Source organism: Pterocles gutturalis, unplaced genomic scaffold, assembly GCF_000699245.1.
Source record: "Pterocles gutturalis isolate BGI_N339 unplaced genomic scaffold, ASM69924v1 scaffold169, whole genome shotgun sequence".
Lineage (NCBI taxonomy): Eukaryota > Metazoa > Chordata > Aves > Pterocliformes > Pteroclidae > Pterocles > Pterocles gutturalis.
This window is the reverse complement of record NW_010127928.1, coordinates 154,708-176,325: the sequence shown is the minus strand read 5'-3', so window position 1 is coordinate 176,325 and position 21,618 is coordinate 154,708. Positions and strand designations below refer to the sequence as shown.

General features: G+C 40.5%; 1 protein-coding gene across 1 annotated transcript; it reads left to right on the top strand.

Moving 5' to 3' along the window:
- Nucleotides 1-425: 425 nt before the first annotated feature.
- On the top strand, nucleotides 426-16,376 carry LOC104466101 (guanylate cyclase soluble subunit beta-2-like). The gene is made up of 15 exons (XM_010079427.1): nucleotides 426-493; nucleotides 1,323-1,433; nucleotides 1,601-1,745; nucleotides 2,143-2,242; nucleotides 3,421-3,641; nucleotides 4,437-4,542; nucleotides 6,071-6,174; nucleotides 7,706-7,922; nucleotides 9,415-9,735; nucleotides 10,505-10,653; nucleotides 12,847-12,993; nucleotides 13,178-13,332; nucleotides 15,088-15,266; nucleotides 15,391-15,513; nucleotides 16,225-16,376. The coding sequence occupies exons 2-15, from the start codon at nucleotides 1,384-1,386 to the stop codon at nucleotides 16,374-16,376; spliced, it is 2,169 nt and encodes a 722-aa protein (XP_010077729.1). The 5' UTR covers nucleotides 426-493; nucleotides 1,323-1,383.
- The last annotated feature ends 5,242 nt before the right edge of the window (nucleotides 16,377-21,618 follow it).

The window sequence follows — 21,618 nt, the reverse complement described above, 5'->3', positions numbered from 1 at the left end:
CTGGACTGTTGCTGCTGTGATAGCGCTGCTTTTGGGGTTATTCTTTTAGGATTTTGTTCCCCCCGTTTCCAGCCTGCGGTTCGTCAGCACCAAGGCAAAGAGTAACAGCCACGGCAAAGCCCAACTTACCTCCCGGCACACTGCGGCTGTGCGGGGCCAGCAGAGCGTGACCTGGTGTTTCTGGGTCCTCCTCTGCAAACCAGGATTGAATGCGTTTCCTCTGTTTCGCTAAATGCTTGGGAAATGCTGAGGTAAAGGCTATGCTGTTTACTGAAAGACATAATGGCAGTCAAACGTTATTACTTTCTCTTTTGCGATACAACTTAGCAGTGGAATATTAAATACAAGAAGGTGGCATGTTTGGGCTGCATTTTGAAAATCGGCATGTCTTTTTCATGTTCGTACATTTTCTTTTGCAGTATGGATTTATAAATACATGCCTGAAGTCTTTGGTGGTTGAAAAGTATGGTGAAGAAACATGGGAAAAATTAAGGTAATGTGTTCCTAATAAATGCAGCGTATTGAAAATAAATGCTCAGGCATTGAGCAGCAGAGGATTACAATTTCTCACTGGTAAATGGCAGCTGATGTGTGTCTCAAGTAATTGTTAGAAGCAACTAGTAGGGCAAAAGCAAGAGTTTCTTACCTTGTAACAGTTCATACTCTGGATACTAATTTGTCCCAATTAATTTGTTATATCAGATAATTAAGGATGACATTTAGTCTTATGACAACTGTGCAATAGACTCACTGGCTCACTGTGACAATATTGAAAAGATGTCATCCTTGATATGAAGTCACTTTAATTCCAGTACCTTCAGAGAAGCAGCTAAATGGATCATCTTCTCTGGTTTTGTCTTTACTTTATGAGCTTTGTGACAAGAGATAAAGATGTAAAAATGGTGCTTACATACGTATAGTAGCCACTGAAGCCAGTAAGAAAATTCAGTAAGTTTTTGGTCCAGTCTGTGGAGACCCAAGAGCCTGATATTGTGGCCGCATGAAACAAGCCAGTAGACCAGAAGACAAACTAAGACTCCACTTTCTCTAGCCACGCCCAGTATGATGCTCTAATCCTTGAAAGAGTTTACCGTGATACAATAATGTGGAATAGCAGAAGTGGGGAGGTGGACACCACCGTTCAGCCGTGTTAAAGCAACACTCTTAAAGCATCAGGGAAAGTATTGTGTTCCAATATAATGCCTGAAGGAGGTTAAGGAGTGGGTTAACACCAAACAGTGCCTAATGAATGCCCTTTGTGTCACCCAAGCTGTTGTATTTACAGCTCTGCTAAGACAGGAATATTGTCTTCCCTGTTGCAGACTCCAGGCCGGAGTCCAGGATTCTTTCTTGACTTTTGAGGTGTACAAAGATGAGATCACGATGCAGCTCGTTGACAAAGCCTGCAAAATATTAGGTATGTGTCACCATGCCTCAAAAATGAACCAGCCTGGGTCAAGCCTGGTTTTCAGTCTCCTGTGCTCTTTGGAATGCCCTCCCTATGTTGCAAATTTTGTGCATTTGCTCTTAATCCTCCTGACAGCATTGCAAGAACTTCCAAGCCTTTTGTATTCATTAAGATATCTTTATTTTGTTACATGGTTCTGAGAGAGTTTGGAGAGTATTTCTTTGAATTCTGTAAACGCTCAGGCTATGACCACATGCTGAGGACACTGGGTGGAAATCTCTATGAGTTCATAGAGAACCTGGATGCACTGCACAGCTACCTGTCCCTTTCTTACGAGGCAAGTTCGAGTAGTAATTACTGGGCAGGTATGGGTGGACTCTGCCAGAGTTTGCAACACAAGGAACAGCATCTCACAAGTGTGAATGAATAATGGAAAAAAGATGCTGTAACAGGCTTTCCTATGTTCTGAAACTGATTACTCCAAAATGTTAAGACAGTTTTTAATTTTTTTTTTTTATGGGTAGTCATCAACATTAAATATTATTTAGTACCTTGGCCCTAATGCATTGTAGATTTTCCCTCACAGGTAAGCATATTTCATTTTCTACATTTCAGCTTATTCATATTACTACTAATTTTGTTAAGACATGGGATGCTTTTGTACAAGGGGAATTCACTGGTATTCTGTATCAGAAAAAGATACTGAAGTTTTGTTTTTCTTTGTTTTTCCTCAGGAGATGAATGCACCATCTTTTAGAGTAGAAAAGAATGAAGATGGCTCAATGCATTTACATTACTATTCGGATCGAAGAGGTCTGTGCCATATTGTGCCAGGTAAGCGGATAGAATGCAGAGTACAGATCAGCTGGTATTGCAGTATAGATAGAGAGTAATCACACGTTTGCAGCTATACTTTTGCTCCAGTTTCAGAATCTTTTTTCTGATGAGGACTGGCCATGGAATTGAAGCCTGGTTGAGTTCAGTCACCAGACATCTGACCTTGGTATTTTCCTGCTGCCTGATTACTCCTAGCCCCCAGTGGCTTCATCAAGATTCACAGTATGACAGCTCAGGCCATAAATGTGTGTTCCCTGTATAGCATTCCTACAGAGTTCCTTTCCTAGAAGGAAAATGAAAATTCATGGTGGGTATTGTTTCTCCCTGTTGATTAGTTCTCGGTAACTCATGTTCCTTAAGTTACAGTGAAGCATAAATTAGAGCTGATTTGAAGATAAACACCCATCCATCCGCCCTGTAATAAATACTCGTGCAGTACATACAATCTTTAAAACTGCCATTGAAACCTGCTCAAAATGGGGTCTTTTTCTGGCATTTGTAGGAATCTCCACAGTTGTACTCATGCAAGGGTTAAACAGGTACAAAGTCTGTAAGAGATGATGATATTTCTTTCTTTCATAGATGCTGCTGAATTTAGAAGTTTATCAAAACTTCTCCCTTTGCTGAAAGCTCATTTCATGTTCTTACTGAAACACAGAGCTATCTGAAATTGCAGACAGAGCTTTTCATGTCATTGTCCAGTACTTCTCCTAATAGCTAAGCAGAAATCAGAGGACTGATTGTGCATCTCCATGAAAGATATTTCCTTCCTTTCAAAAGAAAATATTTTGCAACGACTGAAATGGATTGTTGTGGTGGAATCTCTTTCTTGCATTTCTTGGGCTAATGGGAATTCATATTATTGCTATGTATGACTGTTTGGACACATTCTTCAGATACCCTGCTGAGCTTTTTCTAGTGAAAATAAGCATTTGTCATCACACAAGACAAAAGAAACGGTAACTTTAAAGTTTATCTCCTATGCATATATTCTTATCACAGTAACAGCAGTAGGAATGACATGGGTAACAACAGGTTGCTCTCTTCTTCTGGAGTCCTTTGGAAAAGTGGTTTCTGAAACAATGAAATTCCACTGTGAGCTCCCTTTTCCCTCTGAAAAGGAAAATAGAAAGGGTTTGTTCTTGGGAATACTTTATCTTTCCTTTCCCTTTCAGGAATCATCGGGGCAGCAGCCCTGGATTTTTTTAACATTGAGATTTCAATGGAAATCATCAATCAAACAGAAGAAGAAGAAAGAACTGGGAAAAAAGAACATATTGTTTTTCTTGTCACTCAAACCCCTGTTTTTTCATACAAGGAAAGAAATGAATTTTCTTCCTCACCTCAATATCTTGCTGATTCTGAAAAACGAAATGAGAACCAACTGAGTAAAGAGGTATTTCAAGTTTCATTATCACTGTATTGTTAAAATATTATGAAAATAAAACCACCTGTCATAATTTTACCATGGCTGGCAGCAAAACACAATGACTGCTTGCTCACTCTCCCGCTTCCTGGGGGTGGGGAAGAGAATTAAAGGGGTGAAGGGAAGAGAAACTCGCGGGATGAGATAAGAACAATTTAATAACTAAACTGCAATAATATTGAAAATCATAATTGTTATAATAATAATAGTAATATATACAAATACACAAATGAGTGATAGACAGTGATACTGCTCACCACGTGATGACCAAGTCCATTCCCGGCTAACGATCCTGGAGCAGGGAAAGTCCTGAAACCTCAATCCCAGAATGGAGATAAGAACCCGAGTGTCCGAGAGACTGACACCACCCTGAGAGAGGGGAGTCCCAAAGGGAGACAACCCTGAGCAAGAGAGAGCACTTAAGGGCAGAGCCTCCTCTATATACTGGGCATGACGGGCATGATATGGAATAGACCATTGGCCGGTCTGGGTCTCCATCCTAAACCTAAGGTTGAATCCTGGGCTAGTAACTGGGGCTGTGCTCCCTCCCAGCTTCTCCTGCCCCTGCAGACACTGGCACAGCAGAGAAGCTGAAAAGTCCTCGACTGTCCTGGCAGCAGCTCTAAACATCAGTGTGTGATCAGCCACCTTCTCAGCACAAATCCAAAACACAGCCTCACACCAGCTACTATGAAGAAAGTTAACTCTGTCCCAGCTGAAACCAGGACAACACCCTTGAATTTCACTTTCTATTTACTTCAACAGGACCTTGAAAAAGCCAAGAATGCAATTAGAGACAGAGGAAGCTCTGTTTGCCCGGTCAAAAAAAGTCACTGGAAAACAATAAGAGGAATAATCACATTAGGAAAAGGTGAGAAATCGTTCAGAGGGAGCTTGTAATAATTTCTGAGTCCCTTCAATAAGAAAATCAGTAAGCCACCCCCTCTCCACCCACCCATACATTTTGAAGTTACCATTCATATTTCCTCTGCACCTTTTCAAAATGTTTCCGGCTAAGATTTTTTCATTTAGACACTGGTAATCAAAGGAAAATTGCCGATAATAAGCATGCTTAGTAAAGACAGATACTTCAATGGCATATAACCTGTCACTTTTGTCTCTTAAACAGAGTTTTATTCTGGAAAGTATTCTTCTATAAAAGATGTCATCGTGTGGTACATTTGATACTTCCTTCTCATATCACTTGGTCATAAAAGTGTTTTTTAACTTAGTAGCCGCTACTCCTTTCCAAAGTTATCAACTATAGTAAATTCTGAAAGCCAAATTATACCCTCCCCACCCAAAAATCTACTACTAATCTAGTAATTTCTGTTTATACCTTTATATATTTTCTGTTTATAATCTCTATTTATATGTATGTTTATAAAATGGAAGGTGGTGTTACCAGGATTTTTGCTGCAGGATCTTTCGATTCCTCAAGAGGAATGAGAATGCAGCTCAGTATCGCCAAGCTGTCTAGATTCTGGGAGGAGTGAAAAATTGAACCTGATATCATCCAGTGTAATGCCAAATGCATTACAAGAGCAGATATATTGAGTAAGAAACTGATATATATTCAAAAGTGTAGTACTATTACTTAAAAAAAACAAGCTAGCGCTTACCAAGAGCCAGACTCTGAAACATGACTAATCCCCACTGACTTCGGAAGTGGTAAGAGGTCTTAAAGTTGGGTCCTAAATTTGTAATCGTTATCACCAGTCTCCTGAGTGACTTGAGCATTTGTTATCAAGCAGAATTTACTAGAGTAACTGTCATAGCCACCTTCTGGGGGAAATACATCACTTGAAATAATTATCCTTTTGATTATTGTCAATTACTGGTATCCTTTTGATTATTGTGGGTTATTTTTGAAAAAAACTCAGGGTAGGTAAAATAGAAACCAAACAGTAATTTGGTCTCTGTGCTATGTACTACAGCTCTTTATATAGGAGACCGAAACCCAGATCATGACGGGTTTTTCTCCATAACTGTTCCCTAGTAGTTGACAAAGTATATGAAACCAATTTCTGTGTACCTTTTTTTTTTGGGATATAGCTGTGTTGTATTGCTATGACATCTGCAGATTCATAGAGCAGCAACATCTCTAGTTGTTCATCTACTCTTATTGTTTCCACACAATTTCATGCATCTCATGCTCTGTGCTTTTTGTGTGGTTAAGTTTTAAACTCTCAGCCAACTCAGATTCGTTGCTAATCAGCTGCATATGAAACTGCGGAGCATTTAGCACAGATGTATGCACAATTCTGGACCCACACACTGTTTACTTTGCTTTCACTCATTATGTTATAAAGTCCTGTCTTCCTGAGTGATAAAAAGTCACGCTGACTGGCTTTATGAGGTGCAGCCTGATTTAAAACTACACATCTATCTTGCCACAGGTAAACTCCTGAGAGGATTTGATCCTGTTTATCCCAAGAGCCTCTGGATTGACACAAAAACGTTTTGCAATGGACTTCCTTTTCATATGGTTTTTGACAAAGAGGTAGGACAAGCATTTGGTAAGCACATTTAGTTTGCATGAACCATATAGTAATTTTCTTCTGTTCTACTGTCCTACGTTCACTGCTGTGTGTGCGCTGTATACACCACGCTCATTTGTAGCATTTACAGAAGTGCTCTGTACAGAGACACGCAATAGAAGTCACTCATAACACCCTGATATGGGTCATTTCAGATAAGAATCTCCTTTGAATTTAGTGAGATTACCATGTCTGAAACAGCTGCAGGTTGCCAACAAGGTTTACTGCAGCAGTCTATCCATCAGCAAACATGGAACAGAATTTTATGAGGTTCCCAGACACCTTCCTGTCCTTGTATGTGCCAGAGACACAATTCATCCTTTAAACTGGCTTTGTACTTATAGCTAGTCACCCTTCTTCTCCCAGTTACCAACCTATCCAGAGCCTTTTGTAAGGCTTTGCTGGCGACTGAGGCTCCACATGCTTCCAGAGTCTACTCCTACATGATTCTGCTGGGAAAACCCATTACCTACTGAACTGGGCAGCATGCAACCCAGTAGGAACTGGACCCAAAAATCTCTTTATCTGCCTGGGGAGGACGGAGTCTCCTCTCCTGTGCACACAGAGTCTGCAGCGATGGAACTGCCTTTCCCTTCCCAGGGGCTGCTCTGTGGCTGGTTTCCAGCTAGCCTGGGTTCCCACCAAGCTACAGCACGCCTTGATCCCAATTAAGAGAGGAGCAAAGAAAGGAGAAGCTGAGAATGGGCCAGCAGAAGAAAGCTGAATGCAGCCACTTGGGGAACATGTTTTGGCATCATGCTGATAGAGATTCCAGAGCACATAGCCTGCTTCCTGCCACTCTCCACATTAGCCAAAGTTCAGAGTTTTAAACCTTTCAAGACATCCAGTCAGCATAATTTGATAAAATTACTGGTGTGGAAAAAGGGCAACTCCTGCACCCATTGCTGATAGCTAGGTCAGAGCTTCAATAACTCTGATGACAAGCAGTGAAGGCAGGGTGGACATTTCTGCAGGAGTTAAGAGCTCATGTGTGGTCAGCAGGCTTAAAGAGAATGACCGAACCTTTTTACACAGCAGTGGTTAAGAGGAGGTAACCCATGGCACCCGTTAGAAAATTAATATTTGCTCAGACATTTTGTGCCACATTGATTTTCTTTTTGGAATGCGAGACATGCTCTGGTATCTCTAATTTTCTCTTGCAGCTCCCTGTAAGGCTTTCTCTTAGGCCTGCACAAATGTAAGCAAGAAGAAGAGCAGATATGGAGGTTTGTTGTTTGGTTTTGAACAAGTGATAGGGAAGACCATTTGGATAACAACATTCCTTCCTGGGGCTTTGTCTTGCTATGAAGGACACTAATTCAGAGCTTTGCAGTGATATGCTAATAGGATAGAACATTTGCTCTGAAATAAGCCATGCAGTATAGCAAGGCTAAGTGTGCATACGTGTATAAACAGTGATCAGCTGTAACTTGGCCTGAACCCAGACAGGACAGGATATAAATTATAACACATTGTCCGTATTTTCTTTTTAAGCTCAGAGTGAAGCAAGCTGGGGTGAGCATTCAAAAGATTGTACCTGGCCTTCAGACCATGGGCATCTGCTTGGATCACTATTTCACTATCGTACACCCAGAAGTACCCTTCACCATCTCTAGCATTCAGAAATTTATCAACAGCCAATTTGTTTTCCAGACTAGAAGAGAGATGATGCCAGAGTCATGGAAACAACGGCCAATGCTAGAGCTGAGAGGTACTTCACTGTTTTCAATAGCATAAGTGTTCATATTAAATCATGAATTATGCTGGAGTTGAACTAATGCCTTTCTAAGGACTCCTGGCTTCGCACATGTCCTATAAATGGCCTTGTCTTTATGCAGTGAGGAGAGGATTGGATGGTTCTGTTTAGAGAGACAGCACTTCAAGATGCTCAGACCCCAGTTCTGCTATCACCTCACCAGATTTGGAAGGCCTTCAGTCAGAAGTAACAGTAGCACTCCCATTTGAAAGGCTTGGAAACACAGTGTTTTTTCTAATTCCACAAACCCCACATCTTTTCAGGTTTCCTGTGTAACAGGGGCAAGGCCAGGGGAGGACTAGATTGTTTTCTGAATCACCTCTAGTCTCAGCTACTCACAGAGTCACAGAATTGACTCAACTCCAGTTGAGTTTGGAAGGCACCTCTGGAGGTTGTCTAGTCCATCGCCCTCAAAGCAGAGTCAACTAGAGCAGGTTACTCAGGACCATGTACAGTTGGGTTTTGAATATGTTCAAGGACAGAGACTGCGCAACTTACCCAGTGTTTAACCACTCTTACAGTAAAAAGTTTTTTTTTTCTTATGTTTAAATGGAATTCCTGAATTTCAGTTAGTGCCCGTTGTGTCTTGTGCTTTCACTGGATACCACTGAGAAAAGTCTTTTTCACCTCCTCCCATTAGGTATTTATACATATTGATAAGTTCCCCTGAGGTTTCTCTTCTCTAGGCTGAACAACCCCATCTCCCTCAACTTCTCCATATATGACAGATACTCCAAACCTTCCTTGGTCCCCCATCCTACACTTCTTGAAAATAGGAGTGACATTTACTTTCTTCCAGTCCTCAGGAACCTCCCCCGGTCACCGTGACCTTTTAAAGCTAATTGAGAGTGGCCTTGCAATGGCGCTGGCCAGCTCCCTCGGAACTCCTGGGTGCATCACATCATGTCTCATGGACTTTTGTATATCCAATTTGTTTAAATGTTTACTAACCTGAACCTCTTGTCCTGAGGGTAGGTCTTCATTGCTCCAGACTTTCCCACTGGTCTAATTTTCCCTTCTCTCCTTTCACCTTTACATGATCAGTGTCAAATCTGATATTCCTCTGATTTCAGAAAAAAAAAGTAAGCCTTTAGGGAGACCTTGAAAAAAGTGGTATTATCAAAACAAGGAAATTTAACTAGTCACAGGTACAATTTTACTTCCTCTTATCCTGTCAGGGTTAATTCACATGCCATCTCTGATGTTCTAATCCTGTTAGTTTTCAAGCTGTTCATCCAGTTTCCCTGGGCATAGAATGAGAGAGGAAGAAAGAAACAGGAATACCTAGATTGCTGTTCAGAAACCAAAGATACTGACAAAGCAAATAAAGAATAACAATAATAATAAAGTATGTAGAACTCATCCCCTAATATTAACATCAGTAATACTGAGCATCACATGAAAGTCCAAGCTGCTGAAAACTCTTACCAACACTTGTTCCGAACAGGCCAGATGATCTGGATGGAGTCCCTGCAGTGCATGCTCTATCTCTGCTCACCTTTGCTTCGCACTTTGCATGAGCTGGAGGAGCGACAGATGCATATTGCAGACATTGCACCTCATGACGTGACCAGGGATCTAATTCTTCTCAACCAGCAGCGACTGGCAGAGATGGAGCTCTCTAACCAGCTGGAGAGGAAGAAGGAAGAGCTGCGTATACTGTCGAAGCACCTGGAGGAAGAGAAGAAGAAGACTGAAGCTCTGCTCTATGCCATGCTTCCTCAGCACGTGGCCAACCAGCTGAAAGAGGGGAAGCGAGTTGAGGCAGGTGAATGAATAGGATGTGTTCTTGATGAGTGATTCATTCAGCAGTTCTGATGGTGAGGAAGACACTGGGTTGCTGCCACAGCCCCATTGTCCCTGTTGTGGAGTACATTCTCTGCTTGGTGATGTTCATGGGAGGAGGACCACAGACCTTTAATCTCACTGATAACAAAGCTTACACTATTCTCTCAAATACAGCTTTGGAAGCTGTTTACCAAAATTGTTCCCTAGGAGGTGAAAGGTGGTGGCAGCTGCCCATTCAGGGAAGAAAATTCAGTGTTTCAACAGTAAACTGAGATTTTTTTTTTTTTTTTTTTTAACATGGGTATACATTGAAATGAGGGCTCAAAATTGAAAGGAATAAAGAAACTGGTCTTTCCTAGAAAATTCTGTTAATTCCCCTGTGCTATTTATAAACCTAGAATCATCGTGTTTCCCATTGTTATTAAAGATAGCAAGTAAGAATATGCTTACATTCCCTTCAGTAAAGCACAGGTATGAAGTTAGGGGTAAAGAGCTAAGTATATCCTGAATATGGATGGACAAAGGGATGTATTCAGATGCCTGGATTGTTCAAGATGTGCAGTGATTCTTATATTTAATATACTTTCTATCAAAATCTCTCATATCAGCACCTGTATATGAGTAGTACAACTGATAGGTCATACATCCTAAAAGAATGACAAGAAAGTAATCTTTGCAAACAAGTCTCAAACATATGTCACGGTTGTCCAGCCATTACTATTATTTACTACTGGTCTTTCTGCTCACAGGAGAGTTCAAGGAGTGCACCATATTATTCAGCGACGTTGTGACCTTTACCAACATTTGTGCCCAATGTGAACCCATTCAGATAGTTCTCATGTTAAATTCAATGTACCTACAATTTGACAGACTGACCACAGTGCATGATGTGTACAAGGTATGTACTGATCGATAAAGGCTGTGTAAATAGTCTGGAAACAGATTTTGTTGTTGCTATTGTTGTTTGGAGGTTTGGGGGTTTTTTTATATGCATTAAATCCTCTCTTCCCCAGTGCTATTTTTGAGAAACCTTAAAATACTTCATATTTGTAGTGACCACACAAAGAAACTGAAAAATAAACAGAGGTGTGATTAAATATGTTTAAAATTTTTGAACAGGAATGTAACTTCTACCTGCTTCTTCTGTCTCCTCTCTCAAATGTCTACCCAGCATGAAAGGATATCCTAGTTTATGGACGAATTTACATAATTTTCCTAGTTCTTTTATTCCAACCTGTTGTAAAATAAGTCACTACGTCATTAAGCATCTCCTTCAGTGGGAAATAACATTATAAACAATACCCAGATAATACCTAGACTTTGTTTTGCTTCACGGAGATCTTTGGCGATGGTATAGGTCTCCTGCTGACCTGCAGAGCATTGATTAGACCTCAGCTGTAACGTACGTGTTGTGTCCAAACTGTGCTGGAAGGATCAGAGCCCTGGCCGACATATAACAGTAGCATTACTAATATCTTCACAGTTACCCAGATGAGCTGAAGAGCAAGTCCTAAGTTCCTGTCTGTCTGCAGCACATTAAATATTTAGGAAGGCAGAAACAGTAAAGGGTGAAACCCAAATCTCATTCATTCCTTGCTCAGGCAAGGCATGCAGTTCATCCTGCAGTAAATTGTACTGTGAAATCAGAAGAGGTTCTGCCTTGGTAATGAAACTGTATTCAATAATTGAAGCATCCAGGATATGGGCCACAAATTTTAGGATAAATTAGCATCATAATCTATCTAAATCATACATTGTGAGTAAATTAGCTGACACTGTAATAATCTCCTTTTGATGCCTGTATATAACTCCTGTTAATATTAACGGAGGTTACTACGGTACAGAGAGGGAGGATGAGATTACTGTCTCAAGGAATTGAGAAAGAAATGAAATATTGAAATTGATCAAAGAAACTTGGCCCAAGCTTATAAACGTCTGAAGTTATGAATAGATCTTGTTAAATTAAATTTCCAACTGCAGCCTAAAAATAATTAGGGAATCTATTTGCATTAGTAGCTTTTTTACAGTTGTTTTTCATTTGTTATAGAAAATTACTGGCATTACTATAGGGTTGGCTATCTTGCAGAAGACATCTACAGGAACACATTTTTTGAGAGTAATGTGCTGAACTGCTTTAAGTCATTATGCTAATCACTAAACCCAAAGATGAAATTATGTTCCCGCTCTCCTATTGGTGTTCACTTTTAAGAAATCCAATTAATCTAATTTAAACTGATCTCTTATTTACTGATGGTAAATGTAACAATGAAGTCTCCTAAGAGCAGGTTAGAAAATTTCCTTAGTGCACAACAGTCTTTTACGGTGAATTTTAAATATTTCAGAATTCTGTTTCAAACAGGGCTATTGTATTCCCAGCAAAATCTCTGTGCAAGGACAAATGCCAACTATTTCTCAGGTGCCTTAATGTGCTCTTCAAGGAGACCGGATGCCTGAAGGAAGGACAAACTCTTCAGCATTTGTCTCAAAGGCTGCAGCATGTTGTGGGAAAACAGCTGGTTGTAAGGAAGGATGTTCCCAAGCTGTTTTGTTCAGATTTTGCATTCTCTGACATCCTGGAGATTGCAGGCTTCTGAATTTCATGTGAACCCCCTAACAATAGTCACCAGTGAATCTACTGCCTTGATTTATCGTGACTTTTTGAAAAAGTAATCTCTTTTATAAAAGAAACACGTTTTTAACACTAGTTGTGAATTAGAGCTAATTAATAGCAGTAAGCTATCAGATAACCTTCTGCTCAGGAGCCTGTGTTTGGGGATAGTTCTTTGCACACAGGTCTTCCCAAGAAGTGTGTCACTTTCATGGCATGCTTATTCCTTAGAGTCTCTCACACTGACATCTAAAAATGGGTCAAGTAAGCAGGGACAGAACGTGTGGGATTATTTTGGTGTAGAGTCAAGGAATGGATCCCTGTCTCAAGGAATCTCGCACATGCTAGAGCTTTTTAGTGACTGGAAACATCTTTTAGAAGGAAAGGGCAGTACGAGCAGGTAAGAAGAGCCCCAATCAGCAAAGCACTAACCTGAGCAAGATATATATGGCATGCTGATATGTTTGTCCCTCTCAATTAAAGGTGGAGACAATTGGAGATGCCTATATGGTAGTAGGTGGGGTTCCGGTGCCTGTACCCACTCATGCTGAGCGAGTTGCTAACTTTGCCTTGGGGATGATAATAGCAGCTAAAGGAGTACAGAACCCAGTTTCTGGAAATCCTATCCAAGTAAGTTGTGAATGCAAAGATGCATGTGTCTGCTTCTTCTTCTGCCTCTTCGTGTGGATATTTGTATTTTACTGGTGTGCAGTATGGTGTTAGGATGAACTGTAAGGTGGCTGGATAGCATTAAGAAAGATGTTAAATAAATAACAAGTGACATTCTTGGGGGGTGTTTTATGTCTTTATAAAGATTAGAGTTGGGATCCATACAGGTCCTGTCTTGGCTGGAGTTGTTGGAGAAAAGATGCCTCGTTATTGCTTGTTTGGAGACACGGTGAATATAGCTTCCCGGATGGAGAGTCATGGTGTCCCAAGTAAAATTCATCTAAGCTCCAGTGCCTATCAGTGAGTAACTATGATGGAAACTTTGCCTGTTAAAAGCTGTGCTGAAAAACACTGACTTGGCAGCTGCAGCTTTCAGATGTAGATGATTCTGTCTTTAGTCACTGATTTATGCAGCTTACTTATAAAGAAAAAATCACTGCTTGCCAAGAGATTTATTTGTTCTGTTTATTTCAAATGCCCTTGTATATGGAGACAGAGGTTTGAGAGTCTTGATCCTAGACAGCAATATATGGGAAAAAAATAATTCTGATAGCTTATTTGGAATTACCAGTAGAGTGATGTAGATGCTAGAAAGATGATCAGAACATTTCGTGTGACATCCTGCATAATAAAAGCTTTAAAATCTCTCTGAGGACAATATCTGGCAAAGCCAAGAGATTTATTTGTTCTGTTTATTTCAAATGCCCTTGTATATGGAGACAGAGGTTTGAGAGTCTCGATCCTAGACAGCAATATATGGGGAAAAAAATAATTGTGATAGCTTATTTGGAATTACCAGGAGAGTGATGTAGATGCTAGAAAGATGGTCAGAACATTTCATGTGACATCCTGCATAACAAAAGCCTTAAAATCTCTCTGAGGACAATAATTTCTGGCAAAGTTTTTATTTGTATTTACTAGGGAGTAACTGCACAAACCACTATCCTGTTCATGCAGTGGGGGATTTACTTTCCTGAAACTCATGTCAATAAAAATTAAATAGTACATTTTCAAGAATTTTATGTATCCATAAAATATATATGCAAGAGTTAGAAGTGAAGACAACCTACAAAGGGTACTAATACATTGTCTAGGCACATAGGAATGATATTAGGAAAGCCAGAGCTCAACTAGGATTGAAATGGGCAAAGAAGATTCAAAAGCAGTGAGAGGAGCTTCTGCTATGTTAGCAGGAAAGTATAAATGGAAACATGGGCCTGCTGTGGCAGGTGATTTAGTGTCAGTGCCCTAAATAAAGGCTTAGTTACTCATGGCCTCTCCTGCCTCAGTCTGCACTGACAAGCTCTTCAAGGTCCCTGCACCTCGAGTCAGGGTTCAAGGAGCAGGTGAAGTACTAGTGTTGGAAGAGGATCAGGTCAGGGATCTTTTGACAATCTCAGTCTATAGAAGTGTGTGGGAGCAGATGGGATGCCTCCAAGGGTAACAAGAGAGCTGGGTGATGGCGTTACGGTTCTGCTGACTGTCACCTTTGAAAAGTCATGAAGATCAGCATTCTAGCAACTGAAGAAAGCCAGATGTTACACCAATATGGATAAAGAGCAAGGAGGACAGGCTGGGGAACTTATAGGCTGCTCAGCCTCATGTCAGTCCCAGTGAAAATCAAATCCTCTTGGAAGCCACTTTTGGACAGACGATGAAGGCAATTGGGAATGGCCAGTCTGGATTTACTGAGAGTAAATAATGCTTGACAAACCTGATTGCCTGATGAAATGACTTGAGATAGTTCTATCTAACTGATATTGGCTGCCTCAGTTCTTAATTTCTATTTACTGATTAGTAAGAACCCTCCACCATACTGAAGTATTTGACTGTGTGACCCATTGATTTTTGATCAGGCTGTACATGTAAAGCTATAAAAGCAAAGCAGACAAATAAACAGTTGAAACAAACCTTCGGTTGTTCACAGATCAATACTATTTTTCCCGAACTGTTGTGATTTGATTGCTTAGATTGCAATAGCTCTTCTAAAACATCAGTGTCATTTTTGCTAATCATATTGCATTTTCATCTGTCACTTTGCTTCTGGTATTTTAGATGCCTAAAATACAAGAATTTTGAGATCACTGAAAGAGGAGAAATAGAAGTGAAAGGCAAAGGGAAAATGCACACATACTTCCTCATTAGAAATAAAACTGCAACCGAGAATGAGATTATGGGAAGGCCAATGAAAGACTTGGATTCTGGCCATGAATCTGTTCAGTCATTACAAGAAGGTAGGACTGAAACAATACCAAGTTGTCCTCAGCAAGGTAGAGTCAGCTTGATGTATCTTTCCCTCCTTAAACAAGTGAATGTTAATACAACTCAATTAAATAGCCTTTTCTGTTCTTTTTTCAGTTACTCAGACTCAGCTAGAGAAGGACCAGACTCCAGCCATTGCAATGAAGTATATTGATGGCCCCACAGATACACAAAACAGCCTCAGACGAGGAAATCAAGCGAAAATTGCAAATTTAACAGGTATTTTAGTTACCATCTAGCAAAGACAATAGCTTCACCTTTCAGCTTTATTGTATTCCTCTTCTGAATAACCCCTGTTTTACTCAAGCCAGAAATTCCTGCCAACGTATCCACGTTGGTTAAACTGACCATTCTGCACAGTGTTTAGGGCCAAACAAATTCACCTTCAGAACCATCCCAGCTGCTACTTGTGTGCTAGGGAGAAAGCAGCTGACGTAGCTGTCAAACCCCAGAGTCCTTCTGGCAGTGCAAACAGAACAGATAGAAGTTAGACAGCTCTTCACATGTCCAGACCCCATTGTTCATGTACTCCTCTTTTGCTAGAAAACTGCCCTTATGATTTGGGGAAGCCCCTACCAACTCAAGCCTGAGAGAGAGCGAGACCTGGCCATCCTCAAGCCAGTCTCCTGCAGGGGTTAGAAGGATCTGTTGCCATGCCCATGTTCTACAACCGAAGTTTATTCTGCTTTGAAGTAGCTGATACCAAAAGAGAGATAATTGACTTGATGCCATAATAGTCTAATCTAAAGCAGTCTTGTAATTCTATTTGTGTATTTTGGGGATTTATACAGAGTAAATATGTTGTCACTGATTGCTAGAAAATCTTTTACTCCTGCTTAGACATGATAGTTAATTTAGTATATGGTGTGCTGACAAACAGAAGCCTCTATGGTCATTAAAAACTCACGCTGAAGGAGTGTTTCCTTTCAGGCAAAACTTACAATTCCAGAAGCGATGGGAGTCTCCATGGCAACCAGCATGCAGATGGTGGTCCTTGTCCTCTAAACCAGAGAAGAGTCAAACCTGCTACTGAAGAGCCACAGATTAGAAATGTTCGCTCTAATTTTTGCACTTTACTCTAAGTTTCTTACCTTTTAGGGGAGGTTTAGATTGGATATTAGGAAAGATTTCTTCACTGAAAGGGTTGTCAAGCACTGGAACAGGCTGCCCAGGGAAGCAGTTGAGTCACCTTCCCTGGACATATTTAAAAGACGTGTAGATGTGGTGCTAAAGGATGTGGCTTAGTGGTGGACTTGGCAGTGTTAGGTTAATAGTTGGACTTGATGGTCTTAAATGTCTTTTCCAATTTAACCGATTCCAAGTTCCAATTTTTTTTTTTCCCCAGGTTAAGCCTATTCAATTAACAGAAGCAAACATTCTCTTCCAATTCTAAGTTTTAGCAATTTTATTATGATTTAGTGCATTTTACTATTGTTGGACTGATTTTTTTATATCAAGTACCACATGATTTTGTAAAAAGAAAAAATATTAAAAAGACATTTCATCACAGTTTCCAGAACAAAGAAAACGATGGGGGATTGTTTTTTAATCAATCTACACGTGTTGTATAATACTCCTACTGGAGAAGGAAACCACTGCAAGATGCTTTGAAGATGTATTTTTCAGCCTCTGCCATGTCTTTGAATATCCCTACGTAAAAAATAACTTTTTGGTATCTCATGCAGCAATCAACCGATTCCAAGTTCCAAAGCTAGAAAGGGTGACTCATCCAGCTAGAAATATTCCTACTCAGATGAGCACTTGCCATGAAAGAAACATTCCCCGAAGTGACCATCTGTCTTGACTTCAGCACAGCCAACAACTTCCCTGGGTAAGGTTAGCGGAGTTTGATCGACATTTAACTGCAGTGACAGCTTGATCTCCTAACAGGTCTTCTGTTGGGTGAAGGCACTATGCAGAAGTGCAGAACAGATGCAATCTGTATTTTTCCATCCTGAAGAGACATGCACGTAGTGGAATTACATAGCATCCGATTCATCACAACACTGAGGGCTCGTTCAAGGCCTATGAACTATTTGAAGATGTTCAAACGAGTTGCAAGTTTATTTCCCATTTTCTCACCCCAGCTAAACAAAAATAAGGTTTCAGGACTACAGGGGGAGCCTGTCAGTGTTGGAATTAGTGTTGTTAACACCACTGAAAATAACAGTGTTAAAGATCAACATCACTTACCTGGTGTCAGAGGCTCCTCAGATAAATTACTTCCATGCTGATGTATTCTTAGACTATGTCTGATCAGAAATGGCAGAGAAAAATTGAAGTTCTCCTGTCAGGGGTTTAAGATGTAAGAGCAACAATGCAATGGATATAAAGGTTGTGGACAACCTGGCATACCATAAATTGTCCTCTCACTCCTGTAAATGGAGCTTGGAGTAAGTGGAATGTGCTTGTGCTGGGTGACTTTGACAGGAGATGCACCCCACACGCCAGTTGATTACCTTTGGGCGTGGATTTGTTGTGTAAGGATGCAAGCATGAGATCCATTTGAACTTTGAGCAAAAACTCACTGGAGAAGATGATAACATTATTCCTCTGTTACAGTCTGGAGCATCACATTTCCACCTCCGTGTCTGCACCAAAAGTGAGGATCTTTAAAAACCAGGCAGAGAGGTAAGACTGATAAAAGGCATCTCCTCCTCTCTATAGCATAGTAAGATGAAATTTCACCTGGTTAGATTTTTTTTTTTAAATCTCTGAGAGGGTAGCTCCTTTGTTTGGGTGCTTTACACTTCTCTCTGTGTTAGCAAGTAGTGCAGACCCATAGAGGAGGATGTGCAGAGCAAAACCATCAGAGCTGTTATCCACACTGTAGGCATCCAGTAGGGTTGCTAGTGTCGGCCCACGCGCTGAATACCTGTTAGCTCTCAAAGCACCTTGTGAGCACATCTGGGTTGGTTTCATCCAGAAGAGATCCACTTGTGTGCTTTGAGACCACTCTGCAGTGTGAAACAAAGTATGGTAAGTGGGTCTGACTTGGAAATTCACTCTGGAGGGTGGTGCTGACCTTGACTGAAACACTGATATAAAGACACCCTTTAACATGAGCACTTTCCACAGTACAACTGAGCAGCACCCTTCTGGGAGAGGGCAGTTTTAGGAATGGCAGGATTCTTTTTTTTTTTTTCTTTTTTTTTTTTTAAAATAAGGATTTTGCTCTCTAGACACCATTATTTTGGTAAGGGCGAGATCTACTGTAGGTTGCAGATGCATCTAAGGATTATTACCTCTAAATTGGGTATCAAGATTTTAAACATCTGACTGTGTGCTACCCTCCGACACACAAGTCTAAATTTCACCTTCTTCCTTAGTAACTCCTCCCTGCTGGTCCAGTGCTCATGGCACTTCTGTATTATGACCACAGCTTTAAAAAGACTTTCCCAAAGAAAAGTAAAACCCCATTTCTCCCTCATGTACAACAATGCAAACATGAAGTTACAGTTAAATTGGCACTTTCGCACTGACTTAAGTCAAGAATCAGCTCTGACAAGACTTTCTCGCCTCCAGCCCAGAAACACGCTTCACTGCTCCTGACTAGTGGTGCTGATCGGGTGGAGAACATATCATTTAACAGATGGCAGTGCTGGACTCCATCTGTTTTGGCATTCACTATGGACATACAAAGCCACTTAGCACAAGTGTGACATGGAGCATACATCTCTCGGTGGCCAGTGCTAAAGCAGGAGGGAACCTCTTGCTGTCTCAGCTGCTCTCGTGGTCCCGTACCTGTGTGGCTGAATACCACTGACCACCTCTCTCAAAGGAAGAATTTCCATTTGGAAATTGTCCAACAAGCCTGGCCATCAGTGAATAGGGTTTAGTATATATTCTAGGGTTTAATACAGATGTATTCCAGAGTGGTTTTAGGTAGAAGCCCAGAGCTCTTCTGAACTTGTATGGACTCCTCTTAGGAAGAAGAAAGAAAAGGACCATAGCTTAATTGCTGCCTGCATCTCTCTGTCCAAATTTTAACACTTGCTTTGCTTACACCCACCATTTTTGCATTGAACAATCTATGAATGTTTAATATTGGAATGTTTTAATTGCCAGTAAGTGCTCCATGGTAAGTTACTTCATACCGTACTGTGGTAAAACTGATGTGCTCTGTGGTTTCTCTGTCGCTTCTGCTACCATCTGGTTCTCTTGGAGATGCAGAGTTAGGTCAAATCTGCACAACTGCTGTTAAAAGTTAATGTGCCTGTGCATCATCGTATTCTTAGATCTGTGGGCACTGCTAAAGACTGCAAAAATATCAATAAAAAATAAATCTTTCCATTAATATACAGACTGCCATGTGTCAATGACTATTTTGATTCCTTTCCCACTTTTCCCTTCCACCTCCTCTGTTCTTTGTCCCTATAATTATACAAAAATTTAAGACCGTTATACTTCTAATAAATGTCGAGTGAGTTTAATTTCCTGACTCTACACAAATTTATATGTATTTGTGTGACATCAGAATCAGCAGCCCACTGCATCTGACATTGTCATATGCTAATATACAGTCCTAGTGTCAGTGACCTGTTTACATTGAACTGACACAAAAAGGGTGGGAGAAGGGAATTACTGCTGCTGCTTCATGGAAGCTGAGGCTTAGAAAACTTCAATGTTGAGACTTTTGAAAGCTGTCTAAAGCATATGGATTCCCAAATCCCATTAAATGTGGTGTTCAAGCATGGATTGTCAAAAGCTTGAGCACCTTAAAGGTCTAGGAGCTGGATTTTCGAAGATGTTTGTTATTATATTGCTAAGTGAAATCAAGTGGATTTAGGTACTTAACACACGTGCAGTGTCTAGTTTCTGACAGTGAAGGTTTCTTTAAAACACTGAAAAAGGACTTCCCTGTAAATGCCTTCTAAAATGAGCTGTTCAGTAAACTTTCCAGACTGTAACCTCATTCACTGGAAGTCATCGATTCATTACTTCTGACATTACAATGCAGCTCTGTGTGGACCCAAGCTGAACATTAAAATCCACAAATAAAATAGCAGTGAAATGGAAATTATTACTTCATTGGTGAGAATATATTAAAAATGTACTTGAATATACACAACACAGTGAATTTCAAAATGAAAAAAGGAGCACAGATTTTTATACATGTACACAACACCATGAAAAATCCAGAAGGGATTTTTTCCCACCAGGTCTCTGCTTTTGCTTTCGAAAGCTCAAGTGTTTAAGAGTAGGCAATGAGATTAGAGTCTTCCTTAAAGTTATCGGCACAAACATCTCCTGTTCAGGCATTCTCTGTGCAATATTCCATCAGCAGTGCTACCTGTACATAGAGAAATAGCAGTGTGAAGCATTTTTAGTCCATAAATGCTTGTAATCAAAAGAAACCTGTGGGACATTATCTTTACTCATATGACTAGACCTAGCAGGTACTTCTCATTTTTTAAAAGCAGTTTGTAGTTCTCTCTCACATTTCTTTTGCATCTGTTTGCTGAACTTCTGCTAATGATTCTTGAGCTCAGAAGATATTCCTGAAAAATTCTGATATTCAAAATTCTTCCTATTTTGACCTGGTGTATGGATCTTTACTCATATGACTAGACCTAGCAGGTACTTCTCATTTTTTAAAAGCAGTTTGTAGTTCTCTCTCACATTTCTTTTGCATCTGTTTGCTGAACTTCTGCTAATGATTCTTGAGCTCAGAAGATATTCCTGAAACATTCTGATATTCAAAATCAGATATCAGGTGTATGGTCTCTAGTCTCTGGCCAGATGAACACACCAGGTCAGAAACAGATTTGCAGTCACATTTGCGTACTGACTGGTACTTATTTTCCTGTGAGCTCCCTTATTTCCTGTGAGCTTCCACCCTTGGAGGTGAATCCAAAAGGGGCACAAACAGTCATTGCCAAGCTTTTCAGAAATCTAGAGTAATTTTAAGAGGGTTTTACAGAGCCAGTTAACTTTGCTGTATTAGTATTGTGAAGTCTTAAAGTTTCACGTAAGGAGGAAACTTCACAGGCTCTTCAACAGCTCTTCTTTTGTAATTTACATCCAATACCTTTCTGACAAGGGAATCGGCAAACACAGTTTCAGCTTTTGGTGACAAACACATCAAAAATCAGCTTCAACGCCCCGTTTACAGCAGTCCTAAGGTAAGGGGTCATCCTTGAGAGGTGTTGCGCAGAAGCTACTTTGTGGAGGTACCTTTGCTATCGTGCAGCTTCATCACGGTGTTCAGGCTTCCAGCCGGCTTTGTCGTGGGTTCCATTTCCTTGCTAAACATCGGGCCAGTGACCCGAAACACAGGCTGGGTGATCCTCTGCAGGCACCCTGCCAAAGTGTTTTGCAGGA